The sequence below is a fragment of the Amblyraja radiata genome, chromosome 1 (genome assembly GCF_010909765.2).
Source record: "Amblyraja radiata isolate CabotCenter1 chromosome 1, sAmbRad1.1.pri, whole genome shotgun sequence".
Classification (NCBI taxonomy): Eukaryota; Metazoa; Chordata; class Chondrichthyes; order Rajiformes; family Rajidae; genus Amblyraja; species Amblyraja radiata.
The window spans coordinates 63,521,268-63,536,732 of record NC_045956.1 but is presented as its reverse complement, the minus strand read 5'-3'; the positions used below and the strand labels follow the sequence as shown (position 1 = coordinate 63,536,732).

Below are 15,465 nucleotides of genomic sequence, written 5' to 3'. Positions count from 1 at the left end.
ATCAGTGTAAGTCAAGAAAATAAAAGTCCATATGGTTCGAATGATTACTAGTTTGCTGAATTTGGTGCTAAAATGGCACGGTGGATATGTTACTGTGCTAGGGGTTTGGAGGGCTGAACCAATAATCTGGTAGTGGAATTCAAATCCAACCACAGCCATTGAGGAATTTAACTGTGGTTAACAATACAGAATTTAGTAAAACTTAATAATATGAAATATGATCAGAATGTCAACGTGAAGACCAACCTGATTCACTGATGCCATTCAGTGCAGTCTCTTTGTGGTTCCAGACACAGAGCATTGTACTTGACTTACTTGTTCAATTATATTAAATCGCTGGAGAATCAAGAGGCTGGCTTACCACCCCCTTCTCAGGCACTTAACATGGGTTGGTCTCATGAGTAACACCCAAATCCTGTAAATGAATTTTAAAAGTAAAACACTAATAGCATGTTATAAAGCACTGAGCTATACAACATGGATACAGATCCTTCAGCTCACCTTGTACTTTGCAACAAAGTTGGCATACTGGGCTAGTCCCATTTGCCTGCGTTTGACCAACAGTCCTCCGAACCCTTCCTATCCACTGGTATTCATTTGATTGTAACAGCAGTAATATCCTAGGTGTTAATTCTGCTTTCTGGCTAACTATATTTAATCGTTATGATAATGCCTTATTATAGCTGTGTTGCCTTTTATCTATGCTTTCTTGGAGTTCTGGTCCGAAGCATTGGCGTCATAAAATGCAGTCATGTGATCTGAAACCAAGGAAGAGAGGGATTTTGCTGAAGGAGAATAAGCATTCAGAATTTCCACTTTATTATTTCTAATTTAATTATTTTATCATTTAAGCTCCATTTCCTGGAGATAAATTTAAGTTTATCCTGTAAAATGTAAAGATCATTGCATTAATTTTACATGCTAGAAATTACTATATGACAGTGCTGCAGTGACCCGGGTTTGATCCTAATCTTGCAACTTTACAAAACACTGATTAGACTACACTAGGAGTATTGTGTGCCTTCTAGTTGCCAAAATATAAGAAGGATGCGATTGTGCCGGATAGGGTGCACAAGAGATTCACCTGGGTGTTTACTTGATTGGATGAATTTAGTTATGGAGAGCAATTGGAGAGATTGGGCTTGTTTTCCCTGGTGTATAGAAGGCTGAGAAGTGACCTGGAGTCATAGAGTCATACAGTGTGGAAACGGGCCATGTGGCCCACTTGCCCACACCGACCAACATGTCCCATCTGCAGTAATCCCACTCGCGTGCATTTGGCCCATATCCCTCTAAACCTGTACCATCCATGTGCCTGTCTAATTGCTTCTTAAATGTTGCAATAGTCCCTGCCTCAACTACCTCCTCCGGCAGCTCGTTCCATGCACCCACCACCCTTTGTGTGAAAAAGTTACTGCTCAGATTCCTATGAACTCTTTCCCCCTTCACCTTAAACCTATGCCCTCTGGTTCTCGATTCCCCTACTGGATCCCGATCTATTTCTCTAGTAATGTTATGCACCTATTCCCCTCATGATTACAATATATACCGTATTTCCCGGCGTCCAAGACGCTATTTTACCTGTGTCGAAGACGATTCGCCATTTTGTTGCTTTTCTTTCCACAGCGTGTGGGGAGTCTGGCCCGGCTGCACAAAGTAGTAACCTTGGCTGGCCGCCAGGTGTAAAGTTGCGGGGAGGGCAGGAGCATTGTGAAGGAGGGGGTTGGAGAGCATGCCAACAACTCACTCACCGCCGCGGTGCTCCAGGCGCGGAGGCTGCATTGTGGCCGGGGAGGGAAATAGCTCGGGTGGCTGCAAGCAGCCGCCGGGACCCGACAACGGAACCGACCGCCACTTCAGCGCCTTCTGCTGGCCCGCCCGTCAGCCACGGTGTCCTTCAGCACAGGCGCAACCGGTGGAGGTATTGGTTGGCGGGTAGCTACTGGGCGGAAGGCTGGCTGCTCTGTCCCGGGCTCAAAATGGCGATGCGTCTTCGACACAGGTACGTATTAATTGCCGGGACATACGGTACATCTCTATTTGATCACACCTTACTGCACTCCAAGGAAGGTTGGCCAAACTGTCCGTATAGCTCAGATCATCGAGTGTTGGCAAAATCCATGTAAATCTTCTCTGCGCTGCCTCCTGGTATTTATTAATGATTTGACTGCAAATTAACGTTTGAAAATGGAACGATTATTTACATGTACTTGGTTAATAAATCCTCACATGCAATAATCATGTTTATAGAAAGTAATAAAAAAAAAATATTATAATAAAGTAATACATTCCTGTTTCCTAAACAGGGAAATAGTTTCTCTGTCAGGATTATAGCATTACTACACTGCAAAGTTCACTCATATCACCCTGCAGTGTTCCGAATTCCATGGACTATGACTGGTTCATATAATTTCTCGTCACGATCAGAATTTAGCCCTTGGAGTCCCAGAACCATTCTGGTAAATTTGTACTGCAGTCCTTTCCAGGGCCAGTATAATATTGCTCAGATGTGGTACTGGAATTACCCACAGCCCCCCTGATGCAGCCTGACTTGGGCATTAACTTAATTTATTAATATCTTGTGCTGGGACTATATTTACCACATTGATATTGTGGTTTTATATCCTTTCAACTAAATAATTTAAATTAAAGCAAATATTTGTGGCTGCAACACAGATCCTTGCAGAGCATCGCTCATCATATGACATCAATTTGCATATCTGCCTCCAATCCTTAATCGCTTTTCTGTTTCTCAATCAATCTCTGAGCTGAATTAACTCAAAAATTTGCCTCCAGTTCCTTGAACTTTGATCTTTGTTTGCATTTCCTCTCAGTGCCATACAGGATGGAAATAGGTCCATGAGTCCATGCCGAGCATCCAACATCCATTTGTACACTAATCCAACCATAACGCACTTCAACGTAATCTCAAACCAGACACATCTTACCATCTTTACTCCTTCCTGCTTTTGTAGGAGCCATTCTCCCTGCTCACCCCTTTCTATCCCACCTGCTCATTTTCCACTGCCACTCCTCCCCAGGTACTTTCCCCTGCAACTGCAGCAGGTATGACACCTGTCCGTATATCTCCTTTCTTGTTTCCACTCCAGCGGCCCTTCTAGGTGTGAAAAGGTTCATTTGCACATTTACACCCTCAGCTATTGCATTCGATGCTCCTCTTACGGCCCCTTCTACAAAGGCAAGACCAAGCATAGGACCAAGATCAATCACTAGGTGACAACTTCGTTGAACAATTGCACCGAGGCCTGTTGGCGCTTCTAGTTAGTAACCATTGTAATTCCCTTTCCCATATCAACGTTTCACCTCCATCTCCCTTTTATCTGGACACTTTCCCCTCCCCACTATCCTCTTCCACCCCTACCGCTCCCTCCGGCTATCCCTCCTCTTCTTATTTGACGGCATTTTTACTCCTTTGCCACTCACTGCACCCATCTGCCAATCTCCCCCCCCCCCCCCCCCCGCTCCCTATACCACCTAATACTTGCCAGCCTTTGTCCCACACTTCCCTTTTCCAGCTTTCTCCCACATTCTCCATCAATCTGCAGAAAGGTTTTGTACTGGTCAACATAGTCCAGGATCAATGGATGAATTTCCTGGCCTAAATTCTGGGAAATCTTTAGCAGTCTGCTCTCCCCAAGAGGTTCAGAAGGTTTGCGCCGTTATGTTAGAAGACAGTCAGATTCAGATTCAGATTCAACTTTCATTGTCATTGTCAGTGTACAGTACAGAGACAACGAAATGCAGTTAGCACCTCCCTGGAAGAGCGACATAGAATATGATTTCAATAAATAAAACTATTTACATGCATACAGACATAGTGTTTTTCCTGTGGGAGGAGTGTCCGGAGGGGGGGAGGGGGGGTGATTGGCAGTCACCGAGGTACATTGTTGAGTAATGTGACAGCCGCAGGGAAGAAGCTGTTCCTGGACCTGCTGGTCCGGCAACGGAGAGACCTGTAGCGCCTCCCGGATGGTAGGAGGGTAAACAGTCCATGGTTGAGTTGAGAGCATAGAACAGTGTTCTATGTTACGAGTTTGGCTTACTAATTTTATACTATTATCACCCCTCAGTGGGATTTCACTGAGTCTGCCAGCAAAAACTATGCCCCAGCTTCATTTGTACTTGTTAATAGTTGGACATCCACTTATAGCAGATTCAGCTCAATAATCAGCATTGCATGTGATATATATTTCCATGTAATTCAACTATTGCTTCACTACATTTCACTACCAAATTACAATGCTTTGCATTGAACAGGTGTGTCTGCTTGCCGTAGTCTGTCATTTGTTTGTGTGAGTGGCGCACTGCTGGATGCAACACACCTTTTCTAACTCGCTGATAAACGCAGGTTTGCTATTGCTGGCAGCGAGATGTGACTGCTACATATAAAGTAATCGCTATACCAATGTAGTTTGACAAAAACGACATGTTGCTTTGCTGAGCTTTGAGCTAATGTGAATGATTGTAATTTTGTTACTGAGTCCACTTGAGATAAAATAATTCTGCTGATAAAATAGTGGAAGTGATGAACAGCCTTAAAGGTAGGAAATTGTGTTGCAAGGTTAATTATAAGAAATTAGCAGTTGTAGCACTCAATGACTACATTAATGTATATGTATGACTCCATTCTTTCATTTTAATATTACATATTTTATTTGTATTCAGTGCATTTTGAAAATAAAAGTTCTGCATTGTGAATAACTTGTGCTTGAAAAATCACAATTTGACAAAGATGACATAGCCACTTTTGCAAGATTTTTTTTGGTGTACAAGCTCTTTTAATACTTAATTATATTGCATTTAATTGGGTTTTATGCACAGTTATATATTGCACAGCTTTTTTTCTCAGTTTTTTACAGATCTTATTCCTAGTCAACCATTCTGCTTAAATCTATGGGACGGGACAGTGGCGCAACTGGTAGAACTGTTGCCCCACAGCGCCAGAGACTCTGGTTCGAACCTGACCTTGGGTACTATCTGTGTGAAGATTGCACATTCACCCTGTGACAGTGCAGGTTTCCTCTGGGTGCTCTAGTTTTCTACCACATCCCAATGACGTGCAGGGTTTGTAGGTTAATTTGCCTCTCAAAAGTTACTCCGAATGTATAGGGAATGGACAAGAAAGTGGGAGAACATTGAACAAGTGTGAACGTGTGACCAATGGTCAGTGTGGACTGAATGGGTTGAATGACCTGTTTTGAAGCGGTATCTCTAACATTAAAATCAGAAACAAAACATATTCCTGCAAAAACTACTTGCTGTTTACAAGGAAGTGTCCATGACGGAGAGACAAGACAAGGATGAAGTAAGAATAGTAGAGAGGAAATGGTCTGTGAATTGATTGTTAGAGTGGAAATATTAGTGCTTCATTTAGTACCTGTGAGTGTTTTTCATAACTATTTGTTTTGTTTATTCTTAGCTCGCAAGCAAGAAATTATTAAAGTTACAGAGCAGCTGATTGAAGCCATTAACAATGGAGATTTTGAAGGCTACACGTAAGCAGTCATTTGTTTTCTTTTGTCACATTAAGTTAAATTATTCATTTTGAGCTGATTTTGAAATACTGTTCAATTTTTTTGTGAAATTATGCTTTATTGTTTTTGGAATGGAGTTAATTTTTTTCAAATTTTCATTCCTAAGGCAGTCTCCTCCACCGATGCAGAATAGCAAATTGATTGTTAAGCTCTTTGAAATGTATCCAAATATTCCTGCAGTAACATGCTCATAAAATTATTCCTTTAATGTTCAGTTTCATGAAAAATACATAATCTGACTTTTGACTAAATCCAACAACAATCCAGAGAAAGAAAATTATTTTGTAATGAAATCTCTTTTGTCATATATTCATTATAATATTTTGGTCCATTGCTTCTCATTCTCAAAATTAGTCTATGTTTCATGTCACTGTGGCCCCATTTATTGAAACTAGCTGGGAACAGAACATTTGATCCCCCAAGTGGATGGCAAGTCCTAAGATTGAGAGAACACGGAGGCAGACCTCATTTTCCAAGAGTCTGAGCTAGAAGGTGATGGTGTGAAAGCAGGAATTAATTACTGGAGTTTAATGGAAATTGCCTTTGGCTCCAGGCAGGATCTCCGGAGGCAAAGAAGAACTCTGGTGTTGAATAGTCATTCATAATTTTGGGAAATCTAATTGTAGTTGGTGAAGTAATCTTTGGCTGCAGTTATCTGGCCAAGAGGAAAGGAGTCCAAAGCTTTTTTGTGAAGCCTAGAACATATTTGATATCGCCTGGTCCTAGTCTGCATGTTGCTAAGAAGGACACATTCTCCTTAAGCTGGAAATTTAAAATTAAGACACAGTGGGATCAAAGGGAGCAAGTGTCTAAATGTATGTTTTAATGTGGGGAGTGGTGGGGGGGAATAGGGGGAAACCGTTTTTCAGTCATTTACCTCGACGAAGATGAGGCTTTTCTCTTTGTCGCTCCTTCGTCCCCCCCCCCCCCCCCCCTCACGACCTAACAACTGGAGTGGTGCGGCCTTTCTCAGAGACCAGCCAAGAGCTTCAGTAGCCGGCGCGGCGGACTTACCATCGCGGAGCGGGGCGATCCCTTGCCAGGGATCGCCAGAAAAAGTGCTCCGACCGCCGACCTGCGGACAATAACATCGTGGACTATAACATCGTGGACTATAACATCGAGAACTATAACATCGCGGACTATAACATCGCGGACTATAACATCGCGGACTATAACATCGTGGACTATAACATCGTGGACTATAACATCGTGGACTATAACATCGAGAACTATAACATCGCGGACTATAACATCGCGGACTGTAACATCGTGGACTATAACATCGCGGACTATAACATCGTGAAGACGCAGTCTCCGGTAAGAAAGTGGCCAATTCGGGAACCTCAAGCCGCGGAGTGTGTGTTCCGATCCGTCCCGATGTTGGAGTTTCGATTATCCCGACAAGAGGGAATGTACATCAGGCCGTTTGTAGCGGCGATTGCAGAGGGTTCATGGCCCCGACCACGGGTGAACAAATAAGGAAGATTGAACGTTATTGCCTTCCATCACAGTGAAGAAAGTTGATTCCAAAGTGGTGGATGTTTATGTTAAATTCTATTGTGTATTGTGCTCTTTTTGATTGTATGGCTGCATGGTAACTCATTTCACCACCTTAATTGGTGCATGTGACAAATAAATGTGAACTTGAACTTGTTGGCTGTGACATCTTAATGAGATCTTAAATGATTGTTCTTATAAGTATCTTCCAGTGATGTGAAAGACTATCTGACATAGGTTTTTATTTCTCCACCTAGCCCATTCTTTCTTGCATGTTTTTCCTAGTAAACTGATAGCATAATAACCTACTTCTATGTTTTCTATTCTGCACTAAACTCCATGCAAGAGATTAGACATTGATGAAAGGCTTTCAATCTATTTATGTTTGACATTCCTAAGGCACAAGCCGGCACCTTATAATGAGCAGCCCAATGCACCAGCAAGCCATTCGATTTTCTAGATTCAAAAATTTTAATAAGGAATTGAGAATCTTTCTTTACAAAAATGAAATCAAAATATTCAGCATCGGAAGCTTAACACATAATCTTGTAGATCTGTAGAGTTGGCATAAAAAACACTTCTAAGTGAACATCTATAATAATTAATTTGTGTAAGGTAGAATGGACCTATGTAAAAGGCTGCAAGTTCTACTGGTTAAATCTTCACTAAATTATTGTCCAAATAATGCACAAGTAGATAATCACATACTAGAAACTAGCTGCCATCCAGCCACAAACTATTTAGATCTAGATAGTTTGTAAACCACAGATTGTTTAATAAGCATGGAATTCTGGAGTTTAATAAGCATGGATTTCTGGAGTTCTAGACTTTTTTATGTGGGGGGTGGGGGGGGGTAAGGGGGAAACTACCTTTCAGGGTCCCTACCTGGTCGGAGAGGCAGCTTTTCTCTGGGCTGCAGTTTCGACCCATCCTCGCGGCCTACCAGCGGGCCTGGAGCGGTGTTTCCTGACGGGGACCGCCCAGAACCACGGCTTCGGCGGCGGCACAGCGCTGGAGCGCTATCGTGGAGCGGGCGATGCCTTGCCTGGGTCGCCGCGCTGGAGCTCTGGTGAGCTGAAGACCGCCGGGAACAACATCGCGGAGCTGCGGGTCTGAGGAGCGGCCAGCTGCGGGTGGCGGCGCCGAACTGTACACCGGGAGCCTGGGATCTCGCGACGAGATCGCCAGTTGTGGAGCTCCAACCGGCGCGGCCTTGTTGGCTTTGGAAGCCGCGGCCTCCAGTACGGAAGCGGCCGTTCCAGGTGTCCCAAGCCGCTGTGAGGATTCTCCCGACGCCGGAGCACCATCACCCGGCGAGAACGGCCAGGAACATCGGGCCTCCGTAGAGGCAACTGTGGAGGCATCAATTGGCTCGACTATGGGTGAACTGGGGTTGGGGACTGGACATTGTGCCTTCCCTCATGGTGGGAGCCATTGTGGGGGGATGTTCTTTATGTTTAAATCTCTTATTAATGTTATGTCTGTATTCTTTCTTTATGTGCTGCATTGGCAAGAAGCATTTCACTACACCTAGGTGTATGTGACCAATAAATAACCTTTGAACCTTTTTTTTTTTTTTTAATCGAGTGGTACAGCACAGAATAGACCCTTCTGCCCATAATTTCCATGAAAAGCTTTTTGTCTACCTACACTAATCCCATTGGAATATATCCTCTATGCCTTACCTATTCCAGTGCCTGCCTTAAATGTGAATGTGTTTGATTTCATGCCTTTTAAGGGAAAGTTACCCTTCCGATCCCCTTTACATTTCCTACACTCACCTTAAACCCATGCCCTTTTGTTTTGATACCTCTATCATGAGAATAGATTTTGACTATTTTCCCTATCAATGCCTCCAAAGATTTTATATAGGTCTATCAGGTCTCACTACAGCCACCTTCAGTTCGGGAAAACAAGCAAAGTCTATCCCATCTATCCCCTATGTAGGACTCTGGTCTCACGATACAAGCAACATCTCCTCTGCAGTCTCTGCAGCACCATCACATCCTTTGTATGGGGTGGCAACCAGAACTGCACACAATCCTCTTATGTTTCATAAATACTTCACAAAATGGATCATCTCACGTTGGTCAGGATTAAATTCCATCTGCCACCACTCTGACCAACTTTTCAACTGATCCGTTTACTGATATGACCACAGTCAACCTTCCTCGCTGTTGAGGATGCTCCAATTCTTGTGTCATCCACAAACTCATTAATTATTTGCCACTATCATATCTGCTTTCACCACCAACGGCAGCACATTCCAAGCACGTACCACTCTTGTGTGTAAAAATAAAATTGCCACGCACATTTCCTTTAAAGTATCCTTCAATTAACTTAAAACTGTGTCCTCTAGTCTTTGACATTTCTACCTTGGGGGGGAAAAAGGTGCTGACTGTTCACCCTATCTATGCCTCTCATAACTTTATAGATTCAACTAAGCCTCTGACGCTCCAGAGAAAACAATGCAGGTTTGTCCAATTTATTTTGGATGATCAGCCATGATCGTATTGCTGGCTCGAAGGGCCGAATGGCCTACTCCTGCACCTATTTTCTGTGTCTATGTTTCTATATCTAGTACCCTCTGATCCAGGCAGCCTCCTGGTACACCTCTTCTACACTCTCGTCAAGGCCTCCCCATTCTTCCTGTAACGGGGTGTGCAGAAATGTAATAAAATAAACTGAAATAAAATGTGCATTAACAAACCCACCTAACCCTCGCTCTATTATAGTATTCAATGATTTCCCCCAAATTGTTTTAAGTGTATAGTCAATTGGTGCAGGTTTTCAAACCTTAACATGTAATATTCTGCAATAATTTCATTTGGAAAATAAGTATTCAATTAATTAAATTTTTAGTGCATGATCTTGGTGGCTGCTTAGAATCCTCCCGCATTTCCCATAGATTTCCCTATAAAACCTGCCCATCAATTTCAGCAGTGAGTGAGCAGCTGACGGGAGGAGATTTAAAAATCGCCATTCATGTCCTGGATTAACTGCAGTGCATTAAAAGGAAGCAGGAACCAATGGAACATCCTACTGGCAGAGGCCATTTTGGTAGAAGCTGTACATTGTGATGTTTCTGCTATGTTTGAGATTATGGGACGACAGATGGCAAAATGGGCTAAGTGTTCGGCTGGCAACCGGAAGGTAGCCGGTTCGAATCCCGCTTGGAGTGCATACTGTCGTTGTGTCCTTGGGCAAGACACTTCACCCACCTTTGCCTGTGTGTGAATGTGTGTGAGTGATTGGTGGTGGTCGGAGGGGCCGTAGGCGCAGAATGGCAGCCACGCTTCCGTCAGTCTGCCCCAGGGCAGCTGTGGCTACAGAAGTAGCTTACCACCACCGAGTGTGACTGAGGAGTGAATGAATAATGCGATGTAAAGCGCCTTGAGTATTAGAAAGGCGCTATATAAATCCCATCCATTATTATTATTATTATGTTGAATTGAGTGATAGTCAAACAGCACGGAAAGCAGGAAAGCAGATCCAATCTGTCCATGCCGACCAAGATGCCCTATCTAAGCCAGATGTTTGGCCCGTATCTCTCAAAACCTTTCCTATCCATATACCTCTCCATGCCTCCACTCTAGCCACATGTGAGGTCTCAGAGGTCTGGAGAGTGGTCAATGGTGTTCCATTGCCTAATAAAGGAAGTAGAAAGAATCCAGGGATATTTTTAAAGCAGAGATTGACAGATTCCTGATTATTATGGGTGCCAGGGGTTATGGAGAGAAAGCAGGAGAATGGGGTTAAGAGGGAAAGATAGATCAGCCATGATTGAATGGTGGAGTGGACTTGATGGACTGAATGGCCTAATTATGCTCCTATCCCCTATGACTTATGACCTTACAATACCACCCACCTTAGTGTATTAAAAAGAATCAGTGCATTTGCTGAAGGGATCAAGGGATTTTTTTTCCATTACCAAAGGAGTCCAAAGGAGAGGCGTTATTGGATATTATAATAGAAACAGTTTTTAGCCCCACAGTTGTGCAAGCAAGAAATGTATGTATAATCTACAACAAACTGGATGAAAATTGAACAATGATGGCTGTACATTTTGAATATTGGTGAAGGCTTAGAGCAATAAGGCTTGGAGAATTTGCATGTATGCCTCCTGATTCTTTCTGATCTTTAAAGAAGGAGTTTCTGTGCCATAACTTGCTGATTGACTTTTTGCACTACGTCATGGCATCTACTATTCCTCCCCCACAGTGGGTCTCTGCACCTTCAGAAAAACAGATGTTTACATGTTGATATTATTAAATGTTGATATGCCTGTATGCATTATTTACTTGACTTTTGGGCATTACAGTTTAGTATTCTCCCAAGTATATCAAATGCACTGAATGAGATCTTCTTTATATATTTTAACATTTACAAATTATTTTTGTTTGCAGGAAAATTTGTGATCCGGGACTCACAGCATTTGAGCCTGAAGCACTTGGTAACTTGGTTGAAGGAATGGACTTTCATAGATTCTACTTTGAAAATGGTACGCAGCATGAAAGTTATTTCTGATTTTCTAAAGGATTAAGCTGTGGTATGATTTTCATAAATTAAATCCACATTTCGTTTTTTGTTTTTTTTTGCAGCATTGTCTAAGAATCAGAAGCCCATTCACACCATCATATTGAACCCCCACGTGCACCTGATTGGCGATGATGCAGCCTGCATAGCGTATATCCGCCTCACTCAGTACATTGATGGCAGCAGCATGCCGAAAACCATGCAGACTGAGGAAACCAGAGTATGGCATCGCCGGGATGGGAAGTGGCAAAATGTCCATTTCCATCGCTCAGGGTCCCCAACTATACCTATCAAGTAAGGTGCCTTTCTAAATTGGCAAAACATGCAAAGAGTTGATTCTGCAACACTAACATGGAAAATATTCAAATTCTGCAAGTTAATTTTTGATTTGTTTTCGACTTGTCAGATTAAATTTGAATAAGATCATATTATATAGTTTGTACAAAGTATTGAAACAGTGAGAAATTTAAAGACAAATTTCAAAACTAGTAAATTGGATTTAATTTTGGAAAGTTGACCTCTCATATGTGCACTCGCGTAGCTTGGCTCAGATGTATAGCCCTCGTCTTTATTCAAATTCTTAAATTGAAAAATCAATATGTCAAGTTCAATGTGACCTAGTTTAACACAGTGGGTCAGGCAGCATCTCTGGAGAAAAGGAATAGGTGATGTTTTGGGTTGAGACCCTTCTGAAGAAATGTCACCTATTCCTTTTCTCCAGAGAAGCTGTTAAAGAATTGCAAGATAAGGCAGGGTAGACAAAATGCTGGAGAAACTCAGTGGGTGAAGCAGCATCTATGTAGCGAAAGAATAGGTGACGTTTCGGGACGAGACCCTTCTTCAGACTGAAGAAGGGTCTTGACCTGAAACGTCACCTATTCCTTCGCTTCATAGATGCTGCCTCACCAGCTGAATTTCTCCAGCATTTTGTCTACCGATTTTTCCAGCATCTGCAGTTCTTTCTTAAAGATAAGGCAGGGAATGTACTTCCTCCAATTTAAAAAATAAAATAAAAGTTATTTTGTAATATGTTGAAAGCATGGAGTATTTAAAGTAAAATAGAATTAAAAAACAAAATATTTATTGGTAACTTATTGGGCTGAAAGGATGACTGCAAAATTCTCCCATTAATGGAAAGGATAGATACAGTGCGGAAACAGGCCCTTTGGCCCATCGGGTCCATGCCGACCAGCGATCCCCGCGCATTAACGTTATCCTACACACAGTAATGGGCCTGTCCCACGTAGGCAATTTTTTTTGGCGACTACAGGCGACTGCCGCAAAATTTTCAACATGTTGAAAAATGGGCGACCATTTTTTATTGTCGTAGGTTGACGTAGCTGTTATCGTAAGTTATCGTAGGTTGACGCCGGGTATTGTAGGTGAATTCCATTGAAACTAGTCCCTGGCAGTCACCTAAAGAGTCGCCTAAGTGGGACAGGCACATAAGGATAATTTTTACAAAAAAATTAACCTACAAACCTGTACGTCTTTGGAGTGTGGGAGGAAACCGAAGATCTCAAAGAAAACCCAAGAAGGTCACAGGGAGAACGTACAAACTCCGTACGGATAGCACCCATAGTCGGGATCGAACCCGGGACTCCGGCGCTGCATTCTCTGTAAGGCAGCAACTACCGCTGCGCTACCATGTTGTAAGGGATATTGAAAATTATATTTGCTGGTTGTGAATGTGAAAGTGGTGTTGGGGTTTGCACCGATTGGTTGTGATGTTATGAGTTTTCTAAGTGAACATTTTTTAATCTAAGTTCTTGGCCTTGTTTTGGAATGGGAGGAAATTGAATTTCATTTCTGTGCTTTGTTCCAGCTAAGAGAAATGGTGCCACGGCTGGATTCTCAGCATTGATTCTGGACTGGAAGATTACAATCATACTATCAGCACTTCTAGTCTATTTTAACGCATGTTTCTGAATGCATGATGCTCTAGTGACATGTCCTTTTCTGTTAATTCTGTAAATTTTTGTTTGCACTTCATAGGAAGAAATGTTACAAACAGAATGAAACCAAAGGAAGGAAAAATGTTGAGAGTACTTTTTAACCCTATATTTATGCCAGGTTTCCTAACTTGATATAATTGTAAACGTCTAAATGAAAACTTATTTTTTTCTGGATTTCAAGTATTTTAAAAACTACTGTACCCCTTAATCGTTATAAAAACAGTGTAAGTGGCACATAGTCTTATTCTCTTACTGTAGAAATACTTTTATAATAAATATAGAAGGGGATGTCCTTAAGGTGGCAGGGCACGTATATACTTCCAAAATTTGTTTTTCCAAGCTGGAGTCATCAGCCTGAAGGAACACCGACTGAAGTTGCTGAACAGCCATTTTATTCATAGTTTTTTACCAGCTGAAAGATATGGAAGATTATCTTACAAAAAATTAAATTTTAATGTGCTGGTTCTATAACTAACCTTTTATTTGTTGTATTTCATCACTGTCAGTATTTAGGATCATTTTCAAGTTGACACTTAATTTTTAATCACTTTGGGTGCAATACATTTCAGACAATCAAGCTTGCTTTACTATGGTGATGTGCAGGTCGTGATTTGAGTCAAATGCTTATTGCTTAGATGGAAATAGCATTAGAATTTTGTGAACTATGTTAATCTGCTATTGGTAGTTACATAGTATCAGATTTAATAATAAAAACGCAGGTCCATTGAATTTAATCATCAAATATAGTGGACCTCTGTGATTAACATGCATCATTAGTGGACCTCTGTGATTAACATGCATCATTTATATAAGAATCTTCTCGCCTCGGCAGCTGATCAACAAACAGATCAATTTTTTATTCATTTTCTCCTAAGGACAGGAATTGTTCTTTTGAGGTCATCTGTGATTATTGATAGTTCGTGAAATGGAATTTTGCTTCTGCTTCCGTATTCTTGTAAGATGTTCTTGTAAGGATTCCATTTACCAAATATATATTGCCTTTTAGGAAGGGCACTTCCTCCTCATTTCGTTGCTGCTTCTATATTTAGAGGATTATACAATAATGCATGTTATCTCAATTGGTGTTTTCTGTGATTTTTGACAGACATGATTCGCATTTAGTGATTAATTCCAGGCAGAATTAACTTATTTGTATTATTTCCTGTGTGTGTTCATTCATCATCCCAAAAACTGATATGCTTAGCTGCTGTTGCTGGTAAAATAGATGGCAATAAAGTGTACCAATTACCCATGGATTCAGAAGTTGTGTTTAAATGAGCATGTATGTTTATGCGCCATATTAATCTGCCAATAAATTCTATGGAAAAATAGGGAAAACCTTTATTTTCTTGGTGACTGGCTGTAATAACATTGCAGTATAAAAATCTATATGTATTATCTTGACATTTTAAAACCACATCAAGAGCAAGTCTGTCTTCCACACCAGTTCTGATGAGCGGTGATTGTTATTTTCCACCACAATTGAAATAATACTTGGGTTCTATCACTCTGAAAAGCTGCTGTTTATCATGGGACACAGTGTACAGGATTCTTGCCATAATGGTAAATGATTGATCTGTTAAAATAAAATAAATTTGTGATTATTTCTCCTGATTGCTTTTTCTTTCTAAAGTGTGTTTTTTTTAAAAAGCAAAAATACAAAATAAAGTATATCGTAACAGAGCTTGTGCTCAGGCATTCAAAGTGAATGTAAGATATTCTGATGAGGTCATGAGAGGAATAGATCGGGTAGACGCTCAGTCTCTTGCTGAGAGTAGGGGAATCGAGACCAGAGGACATAGGTTTAAGGTGAAGGAGAAAAGATTTAATAGGAATCTGAGGGGTAACATCTTCACACAAAGGGTGGTGTTTGTATAGAACAAGCTGCCCGAGGAGGTAGTTGAGGCAGGGACAATCGC

At 41.5% G+C, this 15,465-nt stretch overlaps 1 protein-coding gene across 19 annotated transcripts in view; it reads left to right on the top strand.

Moving 5' to 3' along the window:
- The window catches only part of LOC116974623 (calcium/calmodulin-dependent protein kinase type II delta chain), a 270,060-nt gene extending 254,900 nt beyond the window's left edge, over positions 1 to 15,160 (top strand). For 17 of the 19 annotated variants that reach the window (XM_033023325.1, XM_033023340.1, XM_033023365.1 and 14 more), the window contains 4 exons: positions 5,441 to 5,516; positions 11,462 to 11,556; positions 11,657 to 11,885; positions 13,417 to 15,160. In XM_033023325.1, the coding sequence (XP_032879216.1) occupies positions 5,441 to 5,516; positions 11,462 to 11,556; positions 11,657 to 11,885; positions 13,417 to 13,420 (404 nt within the window). In that variant the 3' untranslated portion in view covers positions 13,421 to 15,160. Of the gene's footprint in view, positions 1 to 5,440; positions 5,517 to 11,461; positions 11,557 to 11,656; positions 11,890 to 13,416 lie in introns of those variants that run through there. The other 2 variants (XM_033023435.1, XM_033023427.1) reach the window with 1 other exon arrangement.
- Positions 15,161 to 15,465: the final 305 nt, after the last annotated feature.